The 27,585-nt window shown below is 43.2% G+C and overlaps 1 protein-coding gene across 3 annotated transcripts in view; it reads left to right on the top strand.

Annotated features, from left to right (window-relative positions):
• Window positions 1-27,585, top strand: part of DNAI7 (dynein axonemal intermediate chain 7) — a 931,046-nt gene that overhangs the window by 846,287 nt on the left and 57,174 nt on the right. For all 3 annotated transcript variants that reach the window (XM_078674105.1, XM_078674106.1, XM_078674108.1), the window contains one exon: window positions 4,877-4,990. In XM_078674105.1, coding sequence (XP_078530231.1) covers window positions 4,877-4,990 — 114 coding nt within the window. The remainder of the gene's footprint in view (window positions 1-4,876; window positions 4,991-27,585) is intronic.

The following is a 27,585-nucleotide window of genomic DNA, read 5'->3' as shown; positions in this document are numbered from 1 at the left end:
ATTCAGTAGTTTGATGATACCTGTGTGCATTACGATTTTGTTACGTAAATGTAGAGTGATGGAATATTCCACTCCAAGATGGCGCCCGCATTTGTTTAATGGTGTCCTTTTTCTGTATCCATGAACGTTGATGTTTGAACATAAATAATGGCCGTTTCGGCGGCGCCATGTTAACACCGAGGAAGGCGAATGCCGAAACGCGTCTGAACACCGTGAGCTTTAATAAAATCTTAAGCTCGCTACCGTGAGTGCTGTTTCTTGTAGCATAACACTACGGAATCTTTGGAGCAGTCATAGAGGCGGGGGCGCCACCCGCTAAAGGGCACCCGCTCGAGAGTGCTGGGAGTTTGGTGTACAACACAGGAGCGATATACAATTTTCCCGTGCACCGTGCAGAGGTAAAGTGCCGGATGAGGAGACATATGTCCTGGAAAGGATTTGTTATTCATCGATACCGACACGACCGAATGCTGACAGAGCGAGGTGGCTGAGACTTCCACAACGTATGTGGAGTTCCGGTGTTTGAATATACAACTGGAATGTATTGTGACGTGGACCGCGAAGAAACGGCCTTAGAAGTCTTCAAAAAAAGACCAACCCCGAAGGAGGGCGCACTGCCCCGGGAGAATAATGAGAAACCCACAACCCTGACCAAACAATTTGTGGCTTTGGAGAGACTATACGAACGGGAAATCCGTAAATGGTGGGAGGGTACCTCACTTCAGAACTATGTAGAGGTTAAAAGAGTCCCCCGGGGCCTGAGAATATATACGGTCCCGGCGTACGAGAACCCCGACCCACTGCTCCTTCAAAAATGGTCCGAGCATACAGCGCTCTCGTGTGAAGGAATGCTAAAGATTCTTATTGACTTTGCCTGGAGTGACCATATGAAGGTCCGCAAAGATATCGAGGAACTCGAATTGGAAATTGGGAAAGATGCGGACAAAGAGAAACAGGACACCCTCAGAGAAGGCATGAAGAAGCGCCTCAAAACATACGAAGGTAAAATCCGAGCCCGTAAGCAAGAAAAATTTGAAAGGGACGAACGGGATTACTCTGCGGGTAGAATTCTGACGTTCGCAAAGAAATATGACACACCAAGAAAGATGCTGCAAGAAAAAACAGCGCAAAAGCCCATTGAGGAACGGGAGACATCTGAATCTGAAGTAACGACACCAGAACATTCCGATGAGGATAACCAACCAGGCAAGAGCCTGGGGAACAAACCGGGGCTTTTTCAAAGCGAGTTCCAAGTAATCCGGCAGTCGTGGCAGAACAACACGAGGGGGAAGCCCCCAGAACCCGGACAAAAAGATGCAGGAAAACGAGGAGGGGTGGCCGCCGGAGCAAGCGGAATAGGCTCACCAATGCTTACCAGAAGCAGGAAGAAGTTTACCAGGAAACGTTAAGCAATGCTACTCCTGACAACTTGACCATCATCAATCTGACCCCGCGTGTATTAACAAAGACAGAAGAGAGTGTGTTGCAGTTAGGACTATCGTTCTGTCCAAAGAGGAAACTGGAATACACACAGACGAGGATAGACTTATTCAAGTTTGCCAGAAAGCTAAAGCTGCATAAATTTTTCAAATTGCGTCCAAAAAAAGACACTGGATTGTCAAAAAAAGGAACAGAGGAGAGAACGGATGTTCTACTGGAGCGAGACCTTCCAGCGATTCAGGTTTTGGAAGAACTTAGAATCGAGTTGGGGTCACAAGGGGGGTCGGCTGATCCCTTAGGAATTGAACAAAAGAGTGCATCTACTACATTCAGGCCAGTATCTACCTTTGTTCCACAGATGCCTAATGATATTATTGATACATTTGTAGACAATGTTATAAGAGACTTGACATTGATGAGAGGCAATGACAATGACCGTTTGAAGAAGGATGGTAACTTTACGAGAGAACAGTATCTGGCAATGGCTAGCTTGAATGATGACCCTTTGTTAATTATAAAACCTTCAGACAAAGGTGGAAACGTTGTCGTGCAAACACTTGAGGCATATAATAAAGAAGCACTGAGGCAATTGAATAATGAGACTTCATATATGAAAGTGAAGAGAGATGTTTATATGAACAGTATTGGGGAATGCTATATGATGCTTAAGAAATGGTATGAGAAGGGAATGTTGGAGACGGAGGAGTATTTGTATTTGAGAAAGCTTAGCCCTGTCACGCCCTGTTTTTACCATCTCCCAAAAGTTCATAAAAATGCTACGTGTCCCCCAGGGAGACCTATTGTCTCGTCTCAAGGGAGTTTGCTCGAACATGTTTCTATATATATTGACCACTTCTTGTCTACTTTTGTGGTGAAATTGAGATCTTACACAAAAGATACTAAGGACTTTTTGGGCAAATTGGATAATGTTGTATGGAGGGAAGGAGATGTAATGATATCTATGGATATTACTAGTCTGTACACCTGCATATCACATCAGCAAGGAGTAAAAGCGGTACAGTATTTTCTGAGAAATAGAGAAGCCAAGTATACTGAGCACAATGCCATGTTGGTAGAATTCTTAGAATTCTGTTTACATAATAACATCTTTTTATTTGAGAGCCAACACTTTAAACAACTGTCCGGGACTGCGATGGGAACCTGCTTCGCCCCCAGCTACGCTAATTTATTCGTGGGCTGGTGGGAGGAGCAGGTGGCCTGGGCAGCAGATAAAGATCACTGGACTGAGAAAATTGTCACCTGGCATAGATATATTGACGACCTCTTCGTCATATGGAGAGGGACAAAGGAGAGTGCTCTTGAGTATATAGGAGCCTTGAACCAGAATGATAATAATCTGGAATTCACAGCTGACATAAGTGGGGCATCTGTGAATTTTCTAGATTTGGTAGTCACAGTTGTCGACAAGAAGATTTGCACTAAATTGTATCGGAAACCCACTGCGGGCAATTCCATTTTGCATGCTCAGAGCGGACACCCTCCTAGATTGAAGAACAGTATCCCATATGGGGAACTGCTCCGAATTAAGAGAAACAATACTAGGAGCATTGACTATGAGAAATATGCGGCTGAGAGCATGGCTAGATTCCGAGAGATGGGGTATAGCACTCAGGTCTTGGAAGGTGCCAAACGCAGAGTAGACACTGTGACGAGAGAGAATCTCCTGAAGGTGAGCACCAAAGGAGTGGGTGAGGAAGAGAAAGTGAACAACTTCAGAATGATCACCACCTACTCACAAGGAGCAACCAAATTGAGGAATATATTTAACAGACACTGGAAACTTCTACAGATGGATCCGGTTATCGGATCAGATATTCCTAAAAGACCCCTTATAACTTACCGCAAAGCAAGATCAGTCAGAGATTGCGTAACAAGTAGTTATGTACAAAAGAGAAAACTGAAGAACTTTGAGAATGTGATCAAGGGTTTTCATCCCTGCAAAAAATGTAAGGCCTGTGCTGGCAGTAAGAAAGTTTCGACATTCCAGGTACCAGGATTGGGTAAACCTAGGATGATTAATAAATTTCTAACATGTACCACCCCGTACACAGTATACTGCTTGCAGTGTCCATGCGGATTGAAATATGTAGGCAGTACCATTCATCCTGCAAAAATCAGGGTTTTAGAGCACGCCAGAGCCATTAGTAATGGGGACCTTACGTATCCAGTGGCTCGCCACTTTAAGGACTGGCATAATGGGGATAGAAATCTTCTGACTTATTTTTGCTTAGACCATGTGCCACAGAACCCCAGGGGAGGTGATAGATTGACGACTCTCAGAAGGTTAGAGTCAAGATATATCATTGATTTGAATACTAAGACACCTGCAGGCCTGAATTCACATGAGGAATTGGCGGTACATTTGGGGGACAATTAATTGAAACTGATTTGATTTTAAGGATAACAGGAAGCTGTAAATGAATTGTAGTTTTATATGAATGAGTTTTGGTAAATGTGGAATGTGGAGTTTTGTGGGGGTTGTTTACACTCATGGATAATGTGGATGAAATGCGAATAGCCCATTCAGGGCTTTATAAAATAATGTTATTTATACATTGAATGCGGGAGGGTCATGAACTCATTCAGTAGTTTGATGATACCTGTGTGCATTACGATTTTGTTACGTAAATGTAGAGTGATGGAATATTCCACTCCAAGATGGCGCCCGCATTTGTTTAATGGTGTCCTTTTTCTGCATCCATGAACGTTGATGTTTGAACATAAATAATGGCCGTTTCGGCGGCGCCATGTTAACACCGAGGAAGGCGAATGCCGAAACGCGTCTGAACACCGTGAGCTTTAATAAAATCTTAAGCTCGCTACCGTGAGTGCTGTTTCTTGTAGCATAACACTACGGAATCTTTGGAGCAGTCATATATATATATATATATATATATATATATAAGCTATACACGTGTAGCACCATTTTCATAGTTCTTCATCACCCAAAGTTTAAATACTTCAAATACAATCATTTCTTCAGTTGTACTTAACTTGGTCCTGATTGTACCATCAGGACCAAATACTTTTTTTGCAATCAGTCTTGACTCTGCTTCTTTGCAAAGCAAGATTTAAATACCACCATAATGCTATTCTTCAGAGAAAAGTATTCCTCTCTTCATATGCTACCTTTGTGATGCATATCTTACCTGTTGCACTGACATCAGTGATGTCACATCTCCCTGTGGCCATTGTAGCTGGTGCAACACGGTCATGTAACATTTCAAAACCCTGAACTCCACATTAACACAAACTAATGATTCAGTGTTCTAAATGTCACTTGGATTATTTAGACAGGCTTAATGAAAAAATCTGTTCTGTGTTACATTTGGTCTGTTACTGTAAAGAATTTTAAGAAAAGTATGCCAAGGCACTATTTAAGACTACTCATTTAAACTATACCTTTGTATTTCAGGATGAACAAACGGAAAAGACAGCATATAAACAACTGGCTATTCTTTCACCATCCTTTGCTTTCAGCTGGAGCCAGTGGAATGTGAAGTGTGACTACTCACAAATAATTGTTAAGGTATGTTAGTACTTTCTGTATCACAAGATGCCATGTGATGTCATCTAAACCCCTGCTCATCCCGCTAGCCAATGGGAAAAACAATGGCAAATCCTTCTAACTTTCCTTGCAATGCTATGGCTGCCTAAAAAAAGTGAGTCACAAAAACAGCCAGTGACTGTGGAAGACGGACCAAAAGCCCAGCCTCTCTGCATTGTCTACTCTATGTGTTATATATATGTCATACAGAGTTAGAAACATGAGGCCCCTGACAGACCGCTAAAGGAAATAAAAGTTTCTGATGTCACAAAGCAGGGCAACAGGTTTTGAGGAACCACTCAACCTGTAACACCTTACCTGAAAGGGAGGGACAGTCGTTTTGGAAGGACCATGGGACAGAAACATCTTGCCTGTGAGTGTGGGGCAATTGTGTTGGAAGGTACCATGGGACAGTAACCACAGCACAGCAAATCTCAATGCTCAATGGTTTCGAGATCCTTACTGTGTAAGTATAAATGATAGTGGGTGATTCTGACCAAAAACTGGCTTATATTCTGAATCGTTAACTAGCTCTGGTAAGTAGATAGGTCTGCAGAACATCTCCTTGTACCGGTAGGCAAAGTCTACATCAAATTATTAAGGATTGGCATCTTGGGTCAGTGTTGCCAGTGTAGACTTTGCCATTCACCCAAGAGGCTGCTTATTATCGCAAATTCATAGTAGTAATAGTAGCATGCCCCAAGACAACATAAACCATGTGTGCTCCTACTTGAAATTTGTATATATTATGTATTTTGTATATCAAATCTATGACACATGCACAAGTTCAAATTCTGACTTTTTGACATGGTATAGTATCTCATACCGGCTGAAAAAAAGCAAGCATCTGGCAACATCAGTGCACGCCTATGGGGGACAGACGAACTCCCTCTAACCCAATCTTCCACAAGAGATCAGTTAATCCATAACTGAGAGGAGGCACTCGTAAATTCTTTTTTTATTTTCATGTAGCAGCAAGTGCAGGTTAACGTGTTTTGGCAAACACCTTGATCACTTGTACAGGCTATTTTACCTAGAAATAAATTAACCTCAATTGTAGGAATCCAGGACTTCAGCCTTCCAGTTATGTTTTAACTGATCCTTTGTGTATGTATGTTATCTACTGGTGGTCGCCAGGACCTAGTTTCGATGGGAAACTAACTTTTTGTTTTCCCAATAACTTTGGCGCCGATTGAAGAATCTTCACAAAATTTTCAAAACTTACGGGCCGCTCCGGTCAGCTCCTATTTTGAAAGTTTCGGGGTGATTCGGCAAGTGGGGCAGAGAAAAAAGGGGGTCCCAAAAAGTGTTTTCTCCATGTTAATTCCCATAGGAAACGGCTACAAACCGAACTGCTGAACGGAATTACACCAATTTTGGCAAAAAGGTAGCCCTTGTTTCAGAAAGAACTTTTTTTGTTAAATGGTGTAAATCCGTTCAGTAGTTCCTGAGCAATTTTTAAAAAAGAGGTCGAAAAATGCATTTCCCGTAGGAAACTTTAGACACAGCTACAGCTGGAACTGCTGAACGGAATTACACCAAATTTGGCAAAAAGGTAGTGCTTGCTACAGAAAGCATTCCTTTTTTTAAATGGTGTAAATCCGTTCAGTAGTTGCTGAGAAAATCAAAAATTAAAAGTTCCGCACACCCTCCTGATCACAAGCTCGATTCTAATTGACTATCAACACTCCAAACCAGGAAGTGTTGGCAGCCATCTTGTGCCTCAGTAACCGAGGCACAAGAAAACAGGGATACAAACGAAAAAAACATGAATAGGGGGCAGGGTAGAAATACCCTGACCCCCCTAGGCCTGATCAGGGGGTCCTACAAGGACCCCCAGGGCCCAAAAAAGCATTTTAAAAGAAATAAAATGGCCGGATTTGCGCGAGGTGCACGAATCCGGCTGAAAATAAAAAAAAACTAAGTGCGGGCTCCAGCGCTTTGTTTAATTAAGCCCCCGGGTGGGCCAGGTCCCGGGGGCAAGCTGAAATAAAATTGTGAGGCCCAGGGGGACCCCCGCAGCCCTGGGGACCGCCACCACTGGGGCTTTGATAAACTATTTGCGGGAGGCACATGGCCACCCCCTGGGGCTTCTTTAAAAAAATATATACCTGCGTGGGTGGGTTCGAGCCCCCCAAACACCCAGGGGACTGCCACCCCCCCCCAGGGCACTATAATGCAAATTTGGGGGGTCCGTTACGGAACCCCAGGGACCACCACCTTTCCGGGGCTGTGCATTGGTTGGGAGGGCGCTTGGAGATCTTCGTGGCCCTGGGGACCGCCACCCCCCAGGGCTGGCTCCTGCAGTGTCCCGGGGTACCCACCCCCGGGACACTACAGTTTGCGATGGCAGGACGGGACCCATGCGGCTCCCGCCCTGCCATTGCAAACTATGATTTAGATTTTGGAAGAGAGAGCAGGAAACCTCTATCTCTTCCAAAATCGAAACCAGATTGCTTTTCCACATGGGGAGCTGCTTGTTAGCAGCTCCCCATGTGGAAGAGCAGTGGCGGCTCCCACAGGAGGCGGGGAGCCGGAAGGGACCGTGGTGGAAGTGGCCAGGCCTCGGGGGATGGGGTCCCCGGGGCCAGAAGTGGCCCGGGAGGGGGACCACACGGCCCGCCTCCCCCATAATAATTTTTTTTTTAAAACAAGCAAACGCCGTCCCCGTGGGGATGGGGTCCCCGGAGCCATGAATGGCCTGAGGAGGGTGCCACGCAGCCCCCCTCCAAATAAATAAATAAACACTGGCCATGCCACGGGGGATGGGGTCCCCAGGCCGAATATGGCCTCCTGAGGGGGGCCACGCGGCCCCCTTCCATTAAAAAAAAAAATAGGGGTCAGGCCCTGAGGGATGGGGTCCCCAGGGCCCATAAAATAGGAAAGGAAGGGGGGCCACACAGCCCCCCTTCTTAAAAAAAAAAGACGCTATTGTGCCGGAGGCCCCGCCCCCTCCCAGCAACACTCTGCAAGCGTGGCCTTTGGCGCTAGTTAAGTTGGGGAATTAATTCCCCTTCAATACTGGGGATCTTTGGGGGCCAACTAGCCCACCAGGTACCTCCAGTATGCGCCACAGGGCTGTGTTACAGAGAGGTGGTCCAGGCCACACCCCTTTTTACACCTCTCTGCAACGCAGCTCTGTGGCGCTTACTGGAGGTACCTTGTAGGCTAGTTGGACCCCAGGGACCCTCAGGATTCAAGAAAATGTTATCCCCCAACTTAAAATGTGCCACGGGGCGCGTTTGCACAGTGGTGAAGGGAGGGGGCTGGGCCTGAGGTGAGATGTGTGCAAACACGCCCTGTGGTGCATTTAAAGGTGGGAAATTAATTCCCTTTCAATCCAGAGGGCCAACTAGCCCACCAGGTACCTCCAGTAAGCGCTGCTGCGTTGCAGAGAGGTGGTCCAGGCCACGCCCCTTTTTACACATCTCTGCAACACAGCTCTGTGGCGCTTACTGGAGGTACCTAGTGGGCTAGTTGGACCCCAGGGACCCTCAGGATTCAAGGGGACTTAATCTCCCAACTTAAAACGCGCCACAGGCCGAGTTTGCACAGTGGTGAAGGGAGGAGGTGGGGCCTTAGGTGACATGTGTGCACACACCCTGTGGCACGTTTTAAATTGGGGAATTAATTCCTCTTCAATCCCAACTTACAATGCGCCAGGGGGCACGTTTGCAGAGTTATGGAGAAAGGGGGCATGGCCTTTGTCTACCTCTCACGAATCCCACTGTGTGGGGCTTACTGAAGGTAAAAGGTAGGCTAGTTGGCCCTTAAAGGACCACCAGCAGTGAAGGGGACTTCAATCCCCATCCAAGAGCATGCCAGGGAGAGCGTTTGTAGAGTGGTGGGCAAAATGGGCGTGGCCTGGTACGAGTACTTACCAGTGCTGCTGTGTGGGACTGACTGGAGGTAATGGTTTGGAAAGTTGGCACCCAAGGATGTCCTTTGGGGCCAACCACCCCTCTTTTTTCCTCCAGTAAGTCCCACACAGTGGGATTGCTAAGACGTCTTCGGAGGCCATGGCCCCCTTTCTCTACCACTCTGCAAACGTGCCTCGTGGCAGACTACGGGATGGGGGATGAAGTCCAATTTAGTCCTGAGGGCGTTTAGGGGCAAAGAATCCCTCCTGGTACCTCCTTTTAGTCCTACGCAGCGATCCTGAGCCTTGGTTGGACGCCCAGCACCCTTTCTCCACCACTCTGCAAACACAACTACTAGTTAAAGTAGCATATTTCTGCAACTCTGACTTAGAGGTAGTTTTAATCCCCATGCCCTGTTATGTACTAGGGCCTTACAGAGGAGGTCATGCTAATCACATGGGTACCCCAACGCATAGTGTTCCCTAGTCTATGTAGGTATTTTCACTGTATTCTAAGTGTCTTTTTAGCATAGCACTGGCTCTAGGCCTGGTTAGTCAGAGTCAGTTACCACCAGTATCCGTCTGAAATAGTTGCGGGCAGAGGATGATTTTGCAACAAGGCTCTTTCTGCTCCTCTGTTAGTTCTTTCTGCACGTCTTGCTTCATCCTGCACTTTTCTTCATCTTTGTAGACTTCTGTTGCCTCTTTCTGCATTTCTTTTGCTTCTTTCTGTGTATTTTTTCTTCTTTCTTCACATGTCCTACCTCTGTAGGCATACTTAGAAACTAGCATTTAAAAAAAACTTTTGAAATTCTCTTAAAAAACCCTAGGTTTCAGGCACGTTATAGTTAGATATTAGCATTTAAAAAACCTTCAAAATTCACTGTAAAAACCATAGGTTTTAGGGAAAGTTATAGTTAGTTGGACATTTACCTCGTACAAAACCATAAAAAATCCCCCGTTATAGTTAGTTCAGCTAACTATAACTCGCGCCCCCACAATGCACTGCTGATGACATCACATATTACATCACTCATGACTTGGTCAGTGACATCACTAATGACATCATCCATGTGATAATTTGATGCATCTTCTCACACCCTAATATAACCTTTGATACACCCACTCTAAATTACAGATTGCCATTCTCAAAACCATAGACACTCCAACACCAATAACTACATACCCAGTCACTGATTCTTAGGTTTACACACACATCCACTCACTCAGCCGTACAGTCACTCATACTTATGGTCACTCAGTACAGGACTATCATATGCTCTCATACACCTATATAGACACTCACACACCGCCACTCATCCATAGAGGTACTCACACACCTAGTCAGTCATGCAAATAATTAATCACACTGCCATTTACTCACCTATACAGTTATACACACACCAGCACAATTACTCATACAAATACTAGCACATTCTTACACTCTTATACAATCACTAATACAAGCACAAAATAATCCATACAGCGGGTCTCACAATCACACACTCTCACTTATTTCCATTTATTTACTTCAACACACATATATACTGCCTTTCACAAATGTAGTTACTCACACATGTACCACTGAGATATACATTCACTCACCAGCACACCTATACACACACACTCACCCACCCATACAGTCCATCACAGATTCACACTTGATACCATGCACCCAGTGAATCACCCACTCACACATCTATGCACAGAGTCACACACACCCCACCCACACAAACACTCAGGCACCCATACAGATACTCAGACAACCAATCAATAACCCATTTAGACACTCATGTAGCTATTCGCAAACCCATGCAGCCTCTTACACACCAACAGACAGATGGATACAGACATTCACACAGTTAGGCACTAACCCATGCATTCAGTAAGATACGTTTAATCACTCACTTATAGGGTCAGTCACGCACCTACTAAATGATCCATTCAGACACGTATACACCCACTCATTCTTCAATACGCCTTTCCCAATATATATTAAACATATTTAAACTTTACAGAAACACAGTCACTGGATGATGTCATCAGTGATGTCATCAGTGATGTCATCAGTGATGTTACTGACCATGTCATGAGTGATGTAATATGTTGCGTCATCAGCAGTGCATTACGGGGGCTCAATTTATAGTTAGCTGAACTAACTATAACGGGGGAATTTCTATGGTTTTGTACGAGTGAAATGTCCAACTAACTATAACTTTCCCTAAAACCTATGTTTTTTTCAGTGGGGAAAAACAATTAAAAAAAAAAATATATATATATATATATATATATATTCTGGGCGACGCGGCAGGAAGCAGCTGGCTCGGGTTAACCCGGAACCAGAGTTACGTTACTCCGGCAAGGAGCAAGCCGCAAGGAGCCCCTAGAAGCCGCTGATTGATCGACTTGGTCACGGAAGTCAGCATGTTCCGTGTCAGCTGACGTGAGTTCTGCGCTGGCATTCTGACCCAAGTAGGATCCTTGCGGATTTTTTATTGGGGAGTGTGCGCGGCACTAAAAGGGTCATTGTGCAAAGTTCTAGTGACCGGTTTGAAAGTGCAACAAGACATTGCCAGAATATAACAGCAAAAAATGTCCGCAGAGGTGTTACGATGCCGAGAGGAGGCAGCAGATACATTGTTTACCGACTCCCCGGCGGGGGGGTCGACGACTGCAGTACATACCAGCTCAGTTACCAGTAATCCCACCACAAGAGACTTGTTCAGGAAGCTAGAAATACTCATGCGCTCAGAACAGTCTAAGTGGTGGGAGCACCGGTACTTGTCCCGCTATTTACAAGTTGGAAGGGTTCCCAGAGGATTACGAATTACATTAGCCCCGAGCTACAATAATCCAGATCCGGCAATGTTGGCCGAATGGGCGGAGTCCAATCTTGAATCCTCCAGCAGATTGATGACTATTTTAGTTAAATATGCCAAAAGTGATCGCGCCAAAATACAAATTGAAATAGATGCCTTGGAAATCGAAATTGGCAAGCTTGAGTGACTAAATCAAAAAAAGGAGGGACGAGATGATGATCAGACTTCACAGGGATGAGGAACTAATGAAATAAAGAGAGGCTTTTAAATTTGAGAGGGACCGAGCGGACTACCAGAATGGGCAGGTTTTTAAGTTTGCTCACCGAAATAACGGAGTTAAAGCAAGAGTGAACAGACCACCCTTAAGGAAAACAAGTGAGACTACTATGATGTCATTGTCCGCTTCGGACTTAAGTTCAGCTGCGGAAAGTGATCCTGAAGGGAATGCCACCAGAGATCCAAACTTGGGGTTTACCAAGCTATCGCTGGCACAGGAAGTCAACTGCTTAAGCCAGGATCGCTGGGATACACTAAGACTACGAGTGCCTCCTGTCAAAAAAGGCAAAGAGCAAACCACAAGCGTAGCAAGCGACGCAAGTGCAGCAACCCAAAACAGAAACAGAGGCAAAAAGGCGACGCAGGATCATTGGAATCGTTTTCAAAGTCGGAATCCGGCACAGCAAAAAAAACCAACTCAGTGATCAATCTGACAGATTTCAAGTTAACTACGGGAGAGGAAGCGGTCCTAGGCCTAGGTCTATCCTATTGCCCCCCATGCAACTTAAATTATTCGCATACGAGAATGGACACTTTCAGATTTATACAAAAATTTAAATTGAGCAAATTCCATCGGCTACAACACAAAAAAAAAACTCAACCTGACAACATCACAAGTCCCTCATTATTTACTGCCGGAGACCGAGAGTCCTTTGAAGAAATATGGGCATTACAGAATGAGCAGGGGGAATTTACAAATAGGGCTGAGCGACCATTGGCTGACGATTTTAAATGCATAACTCCATTTAAACCCAAATTAATCTTTCAGCCGATAATGGTCCATGACAATTTGGATGTACACCAGGATATGGTTATTCAGGACTTAAAAAAAACTGTATACCGCCACGAATAAGAGGAGTTTCGCAATTAGCCAACAAAATCGGTGCTACAAACAGCTAATTGGGAAGTTGGAGTCTGACCACAACATAATAGTCAGACAAGCTGACAAGGGTGGCCTCGCCAACTTTATTTGGAGGAGGCGGAGTCCCATTTGGGAGATACATCTTGCTACAGGAGAAGTAACATCCAAATCATAAAATCTACATGGATGGATAAATATTCGGAACTCCAGGCTTGGAGGAGTGGGGGACTGTTATCAGAGGAGGAATTTTGCTTCCTGAAGAAGGAACATCCGGTCATCCCCACTTTCTATTTGATTCCGAAAGTGCACAAAAATATAGAGAGACCCCCGGGAAGACCAATTATTTCGGCCATTAACAGCTCTACAGAGAATATGTCAAAATATATCGACTATTTTTTACAGGACTGGGTCAAAGAATTGAATTCTTATGTTCAGGACACTTCTGACTTTTTACGAAAAATTGACCAAGTAGTCTGGGGACCGGATTTGCTTTTAATGACTTTGGATGTATCTGCCCTTTATACATCAATAAGGCACTGTGATGGACTAAAAGCAGTTGAACATTTTCTGAACAGACGTCCAATGAATTTTTCACCTCGTAACAGAATGTTCTCCAGTATTAGGGGTGTCTTTCATAGATTCACATGCTTGACTATTCCCGACGTTGAAGTGGGAGTCCCACGGTAAATAAAATAGCAATAATGCTAAAGATATATATATATATATATATATATGAAAACATAATACATAATAAAAGAGAGGAAATACAACTGAAAACCTCAAACAATTCCTACATAGGAATGCATGGTAAAGAGAAAAAACTATTTGTAACACATTAGTGTCATTATGTTAGTCCAAATTACAGCCCATCAGGCGCTAGCACCCTCTAGAACCTTCTCCTCAGAAGCTCAAGCCCTCAGATTTTCTACCGCACGTCGTGTGAAGGGAGTCTCCCTGAGCTCTGCTCAGTTTTTCACCTCAAAACTTCTAGTTCCAGACTTTTCTCAACATGTCAAGTAAGAAGTCTTTGTTCAGACCTTGCTCTTCTTGTGGGAAGCTTCGCCTTTTTGAAAAGGACCCGCACCAGAAGTGTATTTATTGTTTATACCCAGATCATGAGGCTGGCAGTTGCAAGTTCTGTAGAACTTTTTCTACTAAGACTCTTAAGGACAGAGAAGTCCGTCTTCTCCTTTGGCTTCAACGTCTAAAGGACAAAGATTTTGCCCTGTCAGATGCGGAGAGTTTTCAATCTGTTCCTCCTTCTGCCTCTAAGCGTGGTAGTGTTCAGGACTTTCCATCTCCTTTCCTCAAAAAGAAGAAACTGGCCTGCCTTTGGCTTCTGTGGTGTCTCCTGCCACTCCTACTACCACTACGCCCACGAGATCTGGCTCTCAGGCGTCTTCTTCTGCCTCTCGGGGTGTTTCCACGCCTCTCAGAGTTCCGTCGTCGACGGGACAGTCTACGAGCGTCCCGACTACGAGAACCGCACTGACTGCATCCTCGACGATGTTGCTGACGACGGCGTCAGCTTTCACTTAGTCGACGACGGTCTCGTCGACAGCATACACGTCGACAAGAGTTTCTCTGCCTTCCAAACCTGTCCCGTCGACGATTCCCATCACCTCATCGACGAAAAAGAAAGAAACCTCGTCGACGAAAGGTCTCGTTGACCAAGACTCCGTCGACCAAAGCCCCGTCGACAAAGACTCCATCTACGGAGGTTCAGCCTGCGTCGACGACTGCACAGTCGACGCCCGTGCCGTCGACGACTACACCGCCGACGACTGCTCCGTCGACGACTCCGTCGATGATGGATCGCTCGTCGACGACTCAGTCGGCGGCTCCGTCGACTAGGAGTTCTTCAAAATCAGTTCCGTCGACGGCGCCGTCGACGGTGGCACCGGTTTCATTTTCCTCATTGCCTTTGGTGCCTTTGAAGACTTCAGGATCCTCTGCTGATTCCACCCATCGTCGCAATAAGACTCCGTGCCAACAGATCCGGCTCCAGAGCCGCAACCACCTTCTCCAATGTTCGCCACTACCTCTGAACATGAGTGACTCTGAAAATGAAGGTGACACGTTTGGGGCAGCCCATAGCCCCTCTGACTTGATTATAAAATGTCAGGACTCGGACACTGACGAAGATGGCGGAGACCAAGAGTCTCAACCTGAGGAGCAGTTGGTCAAAAAAAAAAAACACCCCCCCCATCAAAACTCCCACTTCGACGACGGGGAATATTCAAGCATGTGAATCTATGAAAGACACCACTACTGGAGAACCACCTGTTTACAGGTAAGTAACAATTGTTCTTACTATCTATGGTACAGATGTGTCTAGAGCAGAATTTCTTCATTTTCAATAACCAAATATACCAACAGGTCAGGGGAGTTGCGATGGGGGCCTGCTTCTCCCCCAGCTACGCGTGCTTGCACATGGGGCTGTGGGAGGAGCAGGTCCTCCTTGGGCAACACCGAGAAACTGCAGAACACAATATACTCCTGTACCTGAGATACATAGATGATCTGTTTTTCATTTGGAGGGGTTCAGAGATCAGTGCCAGGGCTTTTATTGATGAGTAAAATAGCAACAACCTAGACCTCAATTTTATATCCAATATTCAATCTGTTTTTTGGATGTAGAAATATATGTAGAAAATAACAACTTGGCTACAAAACTGTATAGGAGACCAACGGCCAGAAACACTGTTCTGCATGCGGCAAGTCATCATCCGCACCATCTGATCCGCGGCATCCACTACGGGGAGATGTTGTGGATCAGAAGGATTTGCAGTTCCGATTCCGAATGTGCAATGGCCCAGGAGGCCAGTCGGCTCAGTTTCTAAGCTAGGGGGTTATTCTCATCAAATCTTGAATAGTGCTATCAGACGTACACAGAATATGACGAGGCAGGAAGCACTAATTCCCAAAGTCAAACAAAATTTTGAGAATGGCAAAGAACCCAGTATACCATCTCGTGTTATCCTTACTTATAATCGACAACACATGGAACTTAGAAAGATCTTCTATAAAAACTGGAATTTGATGAAGAGTGATCCCATCATTGGTCAGAGTGTAGCAAGTAAAGCGGCACTCACTTTTAGAACGTCTCCATCTATGGCTAAAGCTTTAGTTAGCAACAGCCTGGAAACACAAGTTTCCAGTACGTGGATGTCTTTAAGTAAATGCTTCAGAAAGTCTCCCCGATGTAAGGCATGTCGATTTGGAAATAATAAAACTCATTACACAAGCCCTTTTAAACCGGAACCTATTGCGATTGCCAAAAGACTGTCATGTAGAACTGACTTTGCAGTCTATGTGTTGGAGTGTCCATGTGGGTTGAGGTATGTTGGGAGTACCAAGCTACCCGCCCACAAACGGATACTCCAGCACATTAGGGCAATCACAGGCCGGGACCAGGCTTACCCGTTTGCCAGGCATTTTGAAATTAAACTTGCAGGTAACCCAGCTCATCTCCAGTATTATGTAATAGACACAGTTCTTCCATCAAAGCGAGGAGGGGATTGTGAAGCTAAATTAAGTCTCTTCGAAACTAGATATATACTGGAGCTTGATAGCAAGAATCCCAATGGGTTTAATGACAGGGAGGACCTGCATACTTGTCTTTAAATCAAATCTTTTAGTTTTTCGAAATGCCTGTCCGGGTTTTTAAGAAACATTCTGCTTTATTGTTAAATTATAGGGACTTAACTGAGCTGGTTATGGATTAAAGGATGTACCATCTAGGGAATATGTTTATTCCCACATAGAAGTTATAAGGCTGCTTCTGTCTCTCCTGGTTTTAAGAATTCACAATGTGTAACAATAGATTTTATGTAAAATTTCAAATATTTGCACTTATAACGGTTTTTGCACATTTAGGGTATTTTGCACATCAGATCAATCAGGAAGGCTTGCTTAATAGGTTGGGAATGGAATCGAATGACAGTGTCTTTTTCATTATTTGGCCCACTGTGGGCTTTATTGATTCATAAGGCATCAACTGTAGCATTAACAGCAAAAAGGACAAAACATGGATAATATGTATTTTGTAACAGTTTTACAATGCTATGTAATGGAGGGCTGTATTTATTGATACTATTTTTTAAGGTATGTAATTTTGGTAATCAGAGGATTGACTGGTTTTTAAATGAATAACCTTGGCTCTTAACAATATATGCCCCATAGCGTGAAATGTTTTAAAGTATAACATTACTGAGTTGCAAAGAGTGAACATGCGATGTTTGCATAGTGTTTTTTCTATGTTCTTGCCTTCTCATTTTTTGCACTGAGTTTGTTTAGTCCTTCTTTGCACTGGCACTTTAAATAGCCTTCAGGATCTGTCGTAACACGTCATGTGATCAATCTTCAGAGGGAAGCGAAACGAGTCATGGCGGGCGCTCTGGGCTCAATAAAGTTACTTTAAAGTTTTGCACAAGCAAATTCTGGGTCTACTCTTCGTCGTTTTGCGCAACAGGAAGAAAGCAAGTGGTGGTAACGACTTCTTTCTCATATATATATATATCTATCCAAAAAGCCTCTGCAAAAAGCCCTGTTATCAACACTGCTTTACCAGGACAAACAGAAGAACAGCGCGTAGAAGTCCTTTAACAAGTTGCTTTATCAGACTTCAAACGATGCCATGCGTCATAGAGCATATAGTTAACAAAGTGCAAGGTGCATGAACATCCATAGACAGACCTACACGAATATATATATTCACTCAAAACAACAAAAGTTACAGGGATGTTATAGTTCGGCTTAGATTTCACTCGTACAAAACCATAGAAATTCAGCAGTTATATTTAGTTACCTGAGCTAACTATAACTTATGCCCCCCCATGCACTGCTTATGACCTCACATGTTACATCACTCATGACATGGTCAGTGACATCACTGATGACATCATCCACAGAATAACTTACACACCCACTCACATCCCCATATAGGAGGTTACAGGAGAGGTTCTTAGCCCCCTAGAACCCTCACCAGCCAAGGTGACTTAATCCGCCAACCAGTAGTGCGCCAGGTGGCGTGTTTGCAGAGTAGTGAACAAAGGGGCAGGGCCTCCAATGACCACTCAGGAATCCCATTGTGGGGCTTACTGGAGGTAACAGGAAGGGTTCCTGGTCCCCAAGGACCCTCAACTTCCAAGGGGACTTATTCCCTTGTCGTGTAGTTCCTAGGGATCCCCGGGACCTGTGCATTTTGGGTGACCTAAACTGAGTGCTTGGTGTCCAAACTGCTTCCAGACACCCCCACAGGATATGTCAGCCGTTAGACCAGTTAGCTCTACAGTGCCCTGTACCTTCAACAGGGGTGGTAGTGGCAGGTAGTAGGTGGTAGTGTAGGTAGTTTTTGGCAACCACTGAACATGACAACCCTGATTCTTCAGGGATCGTGGAAAACAGTACAGTACTTTTCACTCAGTCACTCGTGCTTACATATTCCCAAAAGAATACGCAGGATGGCAATTAGGCAGTTTTAAAAAGTTTTTATTGGTCCAGAGTCAGTCTTGTGTAAAACACATTTGCTGCAACAATCAGGAGACAGAAGAATACAAAAGAAATCGCAAGTACTAATATGGTAAACAGTAGATACATTTCTGCCATAGAGCTAAGAAGATGAACATACCTTGTTCAGATAAAACAGTAGCATTTGCATAATCCTATAATGCGCGCCCTATGTTATTTACCTAAATGTACCTAGCCTGGATGTGTATGTGTAGCATTTATATGTGAATAGGTATATATGTAGGTATATCGCCAAGAATCCTTACTCTGCACGCTTTTACAACATGTGCCATTACCCTGCATGTTTTACTCCGCAAAATCTTTTCAACGCAGGGCTTTACAATGCATTCTCCATTACAACACAGTTTACTATTCTAACTCCACCGAGGCATTACTTTTGGGAATGCGTTGTAATGATTTGCGGTGTAAAGCACTGCATTGAAAAAGATTTTGCAGAGTAAAAAGTGCGGGGTAACGGCATGCGTTGTAACACATTAGAACTAACCCCCTCACCTGATGGTAGAGAATAAAGGACCCTGTCTCTGCTCAGAGGATGACACCCCACAAGGGATGTCAGACCGCTGCTTAACGAAGATTCAAAACGCAGGACCCTGTGACAGCGTAGAAGTAATTCTCCTCTAATTTGCAGGGGGGGAATAAGGGCCTTATATTCTAGAGTGGTCATGCCAGGGTTTCTTGTAGAAGAGATATGTTTTAAAACAATCATAAATGTTTGGAAACAATCCTGAATGTTCTCTAAAACAATGCGATTGTGCACAGCGGGCTGTTCGTCAAGGATGAAAAAAGTGGTCACCCATATACAGAATAATTATGCATTGCCTAAGGGCATGTTTATGTACGTCAGGTACAGGGATTATGATAGAATACTAAGAGCATGGTGTTGTAGAGATTGGAGCAAGCGACTAGGTAAAAGGTCACCTGTTTCAGAGCAATTATTGTAGTGTGGTAGGGACAATGTATGTAAAAATGGATATAACGGACAGGACTAGCCTTAAGGACATTACACCCACTCCTCATCAAAAGGTCAGCTAGATAATAATAAAGCTAAGGTCATAATAGCATAAAATCATTTATAATTAAAATACTAAAGGCCTTAAAAAAGGCTTGTAAAATGTGTCCATAAAAGAAAATCCATCTTCCCTAAAAGCATTCAAAAGGTCCTCTAAACTTGTATATGTTGTTATTATTACACTGAGCACCTTGAAAGCCATTATGCTCAGTTAGAGCAGAGAAGGAGAGAAAAATAAAAAAAAGTCTGTTTCAACCTTCAATTTGGTAAAAAAAAAAAAAAAAAGTAAAATGCTGAATACTACCCAGCACAGGAAAGGCCAGATTGTTTATGAATCCTGTGCTGAAGACTCAACATCGCTAAACATGGTATCCACAGGTGACAATCCCTCCAGAACTTCCAATATTATGTTGAGTGAGCAAAGATGGTCATCTCTGGTTCCCCCAGCAGCCGCCGGGTAAGAATTAGCACACCTGGAACCGATGCCGAGTAACCGTCCAACAGGAGCGGAAGCAAGCTTTCGAGGCTCTAGAAATGCCGTCATCAACATGGGAATACGTGTGGACAATTGTTCACGTGGGCCTGCAAGGGCTCCTGGAGCACTCTTATGTCTGGCAGTGCAACCGATGGAAGTGTCAGACGCAGGTCCAACACGCATCCGAATCCGCAGAGGAGGCAGCGGAAAACAGGCAGGACACAGTTTAGCGAGACCGGTCTAAAAGACAGGAATCAATGCTCACTCAGCTCTCAAAGCCAAGGCGTACCCAGGTAGAACATCATACGCTCACAACATCGCTCCAGTAGTGTTCTCTCCATGTCTTGAGGGATTGAGATGTCCATTACGAATCAACAGGATTAAAATGAGGATATCTTCCACGGATAGCAGGACCAAAGGAAGCCCTCCAAAAACGCTTCCAAGTACGTAGTGTATGAAAGCTGCAATGACTCCAAAGATGGCCTGAAAAGTGGTTAACAGACCTGATCCAATCTGCTTAAATAGGTGTAAATCCCCCTCGTAGCAGACATGTTAAAGATACGCTGGACCATTTCTCCGAAATGGAGCGGAAAGTTCATACGGACCAGGGCCTGTATCTCGGTCAAAGACGTTGCAACCTGGAGATCAAAAGTCTCTTGGGCTGAAGTTGAGGCCACATTTTGTTGAAACAACATGGCTTTCAGTCTGCTCAGAGAATCAAACCTTATACTGTAAATATTCAATGAACGCCACAGTGGTGCCTCCCTAACTGTACAAGCTGGGGGAAACAATATTTGCTTACAAGTAACCATAGAGTTTACTGTGACTAGATATGCTATGCCTGGTTCCATACCACAACAGCCTTGGTCATTCAGCATTAAATAACTCCCATTTGAGAGTAACTCGAAAACCGGATGACTCACAGCAGCTAGGGAGCCGTTCAAGTAGCAAGATAAGTTCACTATTGAAGCATTACACGCTCCATGAAGCGAGACCTCCTTGCACACTAAAGACCCACTTAAAGCCTTCTCACAGTCTGTACCACTTAAGAAAACTGCAGTGTCCTTATTTCTACACCTATATCTGTATGGCAACTCCCAGGTTTCCTGTATGTACCCTTCATCCAACGCTTCTTACCTGCCTACTTGGAGGTATCTAAGGCAGAGTTGGAACGTTGTGATTGGTAGTGTAATATAGCTATGAATTAACCATTCCTTAGACGGTGACTCTGCTACTGTAAAAGGTAAATTCTCTAATTTTTCAAAGAGCAGCATAGTGTAATTGCATTCCTGCGTGCAATGGTCAATTGTCTCTTAGTCGGATTATAAGCCGAAAGCAGATTTGTGCGGTTAATTTACAACTATGGCACGTGGCCGGAATGTAGTGATTGTAGCATTCAGCTTAAAAGCATAATGGAGCGCAATTGAGATTGCCCATGTTGTAGAATAGACAAATATTGTTCCATTATATCAATTGTTTAGGACACAATGTTATTCAGTGAATAAATACATGAAGAAAGTGTGGTCATTCCATTGTCTACCACAGCCAAGGCCTTTTCTAGGTTAAGTCCATCAATCTCACTTAATCTCTCAACAGCTTCCTGTTGGGAGACTTTCCACAGTTCATTGTAGATAGCATATAAGAAACATTTTTTACGCGGTTTCTTGGGACCTAGCAAAAAATCAATAAGATCCATGTTATCAGACAGAAGGGACAAGTGTTGTTTCACCTGTAATAGTGTTGAGGTTTTTTGCCATTCTAGGCATACCTTCTCAACATTATAAGAAGTCACTACCCCTGGGTCATCAGTGTGTACATAGCTTTAGTCAGTTCTATGGATACTAATCCCTCTGGGGGTACCCCTGAATCTTGATTGACACCTATTTGTGTTGATCGGCCAAACCAACCATCCCTTTCAATTAGGCGCTGCTGAATTGTATGTACCATTCTGTATCATTGTACCCAATACCTCCTCACTTATCATTGCATTATTCGATATACCTTCAGTGTGTGTGTGCGAGGGGATATGTGGTGTCTTCAGATCTCTTATTTTCGCAAACCCGTAGCAGGTAGTCTGTTGCACTATTCTGTTCAGGAATATTATCTGTATTGGTATGAGGCAAGCTCTAAATAAAGCCTCCATTCCCTGAACCTGCCACTCTTTCTTTCCCAGATGGATTTTATGTCTATCATGTCCCTCCAATAGTCAAAACCTTGTATAGACAATTGGGAGATAAAAGTTGCTGAATTTATCAGCTTTGTGTTTGTCAGCATAATCTTCTTCGCAGTTACATTAGTTTGTGCAAGCTTATAGTAGTATGCCTTTGGGTCTGACGTATTGAACCCTGAAAAGTAGGCACATTTTTGTGTGAATGTAGCAGAACTACCTTTCGGTGTGTCTGGCAATGTTCCATTGATGGTAAGTGTTAACAGTGCGTAGGACATTAGCTTTGTGCAAAAAGTAATGACCGTAATGCTGGTAACAATACATTGGATCAAAGTCAGGTTTATCTTCATACAATTCCTTATAAGAAAATGCAGCAGATTGTTCTAAGCCTGAGAGCATAGTATTTACAGTTTCAATATCCCAATCATCAGAGAGTGTACTCGGGGTAATGAAATCATTCAATGACATTTTAAATACATGTGGAATTTTCAAATGTTCAGTAGCACCAAATACATTATATGAAACCCTATCCCAAACTATACCATTCAGTACAGGAACTGCTGTAATGTTCACTAGTGACCGGTGTTTCTGTTCACGGTATGATGATGTATTAGGTTTCAGACCAATTTCACAGGTTGTACTGCAGAGCGATGTGGGAGGTAGTGTCCATTCAGTAGTAGGAGAAAGACAGTCACTATACCAATCCAAATGAACAGGAACAGCATTCCTAATGCAAACAAAAATGTAGCCAAGGGGACACAAATAAGGTTTTTTTCAGCCAGAGATAGAATTGTCGAAATGTATCTTTTTTGGAAATGAGTGGCATTTGCTCAGGTTCACTTGGATCTAAAGAAAAGTCATTGAAGTTGATGAAGTAGCCAGACACAGTTCGATCTATCTTTGGAACCTCTGCAGAGTTTGTGGTACTGGCAGGTGTTTCTTGTGATGTCACATTAATGTAGATGTCATTATTGCGCCAAATTGCAATTTGTATTTCAGTTGTATTTGGTTGTTCAATTTCAACTGGTGTAATTTATACACCATTATTTGATACTCCTACATTCTGTGCAGGGGAGTCTTGAAACATTATTAGTCTTTCCATCGGAAATTCCTGTATAGTAGCGAGAGGAGATCTGTGGCTACTCAGGATTCCATGCAGCCTACTGTTGCGAATCGGCCACATAGTGTGGTTTTATCAGATTAATGGAAACAAACCGTCTTTCTTTTTTGCCGGCAAAAGGCGGAAGTAGGACTGTTCTTTTTCCTTCTACAGCCAGGACAGGTATAGGTATTCTGTAGGATGAATTATTTGGAGGGAGGGGCACACCTTTTTTTAAATATTCTAATCTATTTGAGTAATCAAATTATAATTTCCAATAAACAAATCGTGCTCTGTAGGCTTACACAATGTCCCTATTGTGTATAACTAACAAAGAACACACAAGTGAAATCACTTGGCCTAGGCGCACTGTTGCTCACACTCCCTTGGGTGGCAATTTTTTTTTCTATTTTACATAAATATAAACATCACCGTCAAAATAATCGTTAACAACACAAGTAACTGTGATAAATCATAAGCAAGTTCTTTTTACTTGTTTTGTAGATCCCAAAAATGTGCAACATTACAATACATAAATCGCATTTATATTCCATGACTTGAAGTTCCACAAAATATTTTCCTTGAAGTGCCCTATGCATTTCGGGCCCTGAGGCCCTTCGTCGGGGGCTCACTCTGTAAAATAAAAACATTCACTATATCTTGTAATCTCACAATGTCCAAGAAGCAAGCCTCTACACATGTGGAAGAAACATTCTGTACATAACACATAAATGCAACCTTCTTTGTATAGTATACAGGTATACGTGAAACCATAGATTCAAAATCATTGCTACGTGTGTGTTTTAGATGGTTAAAAGAAGAAAGAAAAAGAAAACAAACCAACTCTGTAAGTCGCATTCTATGAATCAAAGCGGCAAAAACTACAACGTCAAAAAGAGAAAACCATAAAACTCACATGTCGCTATCCGTGATATGTTATACCGGGTAAACAGATTAGTGGTATTCTCACTCATGTACCTATTCAGGGAACAATTTATTCAATATCAGTCACCATTCTTTACCGATCATCTGCTAGTCCATTAATACCCAAACAAAATACTGACCTTGCGAACTCGCTCATAGAACTCAAATCTACTCGTAAATCCTAATGCTTCAACTCGTGGCTTGTCTTAAAACGTCGTTACTACAAAGTGAGCATAAATGGAAATAATCGTTTTAGTTCTAAAATAGTTTGAAAATACCCAAGTTAAGAGAAAGCCGAAGTACCTATAAAAATACAGTGAAACACTCGTCAGTGTTAACAGCCATCACTCGAGGACGCGATAAACGCTAGAGCTGGGCAGTGCTTATGCCGATGGAATATTTCTTCGTGGTCTGCAATATAAAAACTACTGTTGAGACCCACGTTCAAACAAAACTAAGCTGGTGTGATTAACGCATACTCTCGACATACCTGTAAGCGAACAATAGTTGAAAACGGTGCGGGATACCAAGTTCTACATCAATCGACGAGGCTGATTTCAGAGACGCGACGCATGCGCTATAAAAGCCCCATACTAAACACTGACAACAGATTGATGTAAACAAGTTCAAACGCCCGACCGGCAGATGTAAAAGACACTGGTAATACTTAAAACAACATCTTGTACTGGTTAACAAGCCTAAGCAAGACCATAAACGCGACTGTGCTTACCATTCTCACGGTATAAAGCTGGTTATTAATCCTGTTCCCATTATTACATTTTACCGAAAATACAAACCAAAAACCAAGAAAAAAGAAGAAAAAATAGAAATTGCGTAGATTATATGCATTATGTGGCAAATTACAATACAATGATGCAAAAGAAGGTCATTTCGCATTAAATGTACATGAAATCCTAATTCAAGATCAAAACCTTGCATGTATGAATCCTAGATGCAGATCTCATAAAAACATCCTAGATCTACTCTATCATTAATCCCTTTGGGATCCTGCGTTTCTAGACGCATTATCCAAAAGACTTCCCTTTGTAGAAGAGTCCTAGTTATGTCTTTTCCAGGTGAGGGCCCTACCACTTCAAGCACCTGAAATTTTAGCTGTGCAATAGTATGTCTGTTGGTGGTCCAATGTACTGCCAGACTGCTATTGGGGTTGTTGTTCCTAATAGTGCTTTTATGTTCCGAGATTCGAATCTTTATTTTGTGTTCAGTTTTCCCTACATATAAAAGCCCGCATGGGCATTTTATAGCATAAATTAGGTTGTTTGAATTACAATCAGCATTGTGCTTAGTAGTGATGGTTTCTCCTGTATGAGGATGCTTGACAACTTTACTGACAATGACGTTATTACAGTGCACACAGTTCTGGCACTTCCTAGTGCCTCTGTAATTTTCCCGTGTGTCAGTGTTACTGGATTTCAAAATTTCTTTTATGTTGCGAGATCTCTTGTAGGCAAAAATAGGTTTATTCTGAAACAAATCCGAAAAATCGCTTTCATTAGTCAATAACTCCCAATGCTGGTTGATGCATCTCTTGATTTGATAAGAACTAGTGGAGAACCTGGAAACAAAGACTTGTCTGTTCAACTTGGGTTTAACTCTGGTTTCCAACAATGACTCAAGTGTACGTTCCTGTACCTTTTGAATTGTGTCTTCCAGAAGTATCCTTGGATATTTTTTGTCACTATATTTGTGCTTAATCATGTTAAGATTATATTGTAACATGCTAGCTTCTGAACAGATTCTCTTGGCCCGTAACATTTGTGAATACGGAAGATTTGTAATCTTTCATGAATGAAAGCTTGTGTACATTAATGCCGTATTTTTATCTGTGGCTTTATGATACATTTCCGTTTGAATGGTGTTGTTGTCAATCCTGACTAGTACATCCAAGAATGATGTCCCGTCTTTGTCAATGGTTTTTGTAAACTGATTATTATCATAGGTGTTAAGTTCAGCTATTTTAGTTTCAAATAGTTCCATGCTGTTATTCCAAATCCAAAAAATATCATCCATGTAACGACAATATAATGAAATGTTGTCCGACCAATCTGCATCATTTAGTAGAAATGTCTCCTCATATTTTGCCATGTACGTATTGGCGTACGCCGGAGCCCCGGCAAAGCCCATAGATGTGCCTTTGCGCTGTAGATAAAATCTACTGTCCTATTCAAAATAACTGTGCTGGAGGCAAAAATGTAGCATCTCCAAAATAAAAACCTTATCTGCTCGCATGTCATCTTGTTTAAGAAGGGCCCATTCGACAGCTTCAATGCCTCCCTCGTGAGGGATGGAGGTGTAAAGAGCCTTAACGTCTAAGGTACACAAAATCATACCCGTCTTAAAAGTGATTCCTGCCAGTTTCTGTAGAAAATGAGTAGTGTCCTTTGTATATGAATACCAGACCTGAACAAAAGGTTGTAAGACATAATCTATGTAATGACCTATGGGCTCGAAGATGGTGCCACACCCGGTGACAATGGGTTGAAATGGTGGATTGGTGAGGTCCTTATGGATTTTTGGTAGCATGTATAGCCCTGGTTTTTTTGCGTTCTGAATAGTCAAGTAGTGTCTGGTCTTTAGCGAAATCCATTCCATGTCCTGTGCATGTTCAAAAATTTGATTCAAAGTAAGGGACAATTCTTTGCTAGGATCACAGTCAAACAATAAATAAGTTTCAGTATCCAATATATGCTCTTCAACTTTGGCATTGTAAAATTGTCGGCCCATAATAACAATTGCACCACCTTTGTCTGGTCTTTGAATGAAAATCCTAGGATCATTTGCTAGACTTTGCAGAATTTGTTTTTCATGTCTAGAAAGATTCATGGGACTCTTTTTCAGAGTTTGAATTTTCTTTCACCCAAGGGAGTGTGAGCAACAGTGCGCATAGGCCAAGTGGTTTCACTTGTGTATTCTGTAGGATGACCCAAACTCCTTGTCCACGACCTTTTCTGACCAGGTCCCCAATCTTTGTGACCTAGACAGATCTTGCCGGTACCCGTTTCACTTCCCCAGTGGCAGTGCGTTTGACTTGGACGTTGCTTTGTAATGCCCAGAATTCATCGAGTTCCTGTAAAACAGTCAAACAATCATTCAATTCAAATGGTTTTACATCCGCCACTGTACTGGCACAGTCGAGGTCAGGTACCCACATTCTTATCACAAACAGGATCTTATAGGGTTATATCCTCCCAAGGATTTCTTGGCATGCTGTTAAGTGCCCTCTGGACCCCATACAGGTGATTGACCCAACTGCCGCAGGCACCTAATACCCTTGCTGTTAAGGATTGTTTAGGTCCCTGTTTTTCCTCTCCACCACTGAATGTCCCTCTGGGTGGTAGGGGGAGGAGTACTGCAACGCCACGCCCATACTTCCCATGGCCTCCTTGTAAGCCCGTGAGCTGAAAGCAGGGCCACGGTTAGAATGTAACGTGCCAATTGCGTATGTCACAATGAAGACTTACAAATCCTTTCTAACAGTTTGGACATCAGCCGAGCACTGAGGCCAAACCCATATGAATCTAGGACATGAATCCA

Source organism: Lissotriton helveticus, chromosome 1_1 (genome assembly GCF_964261635.1).
Source record: "Lissotriton helveticus chromosome 1_1, aLisHel1.1, whole genome shotgun sequence".
Classification (NCBI taxonomy): Eukaryota; Metazoa; Chordata; class Amphibia; order Caudata; family Salamandridae; genus Lissotriton; species Lissotriton helveticus.
This window is presented reverse-complemented; position numbering and strand designations above follow the sequence as displayed.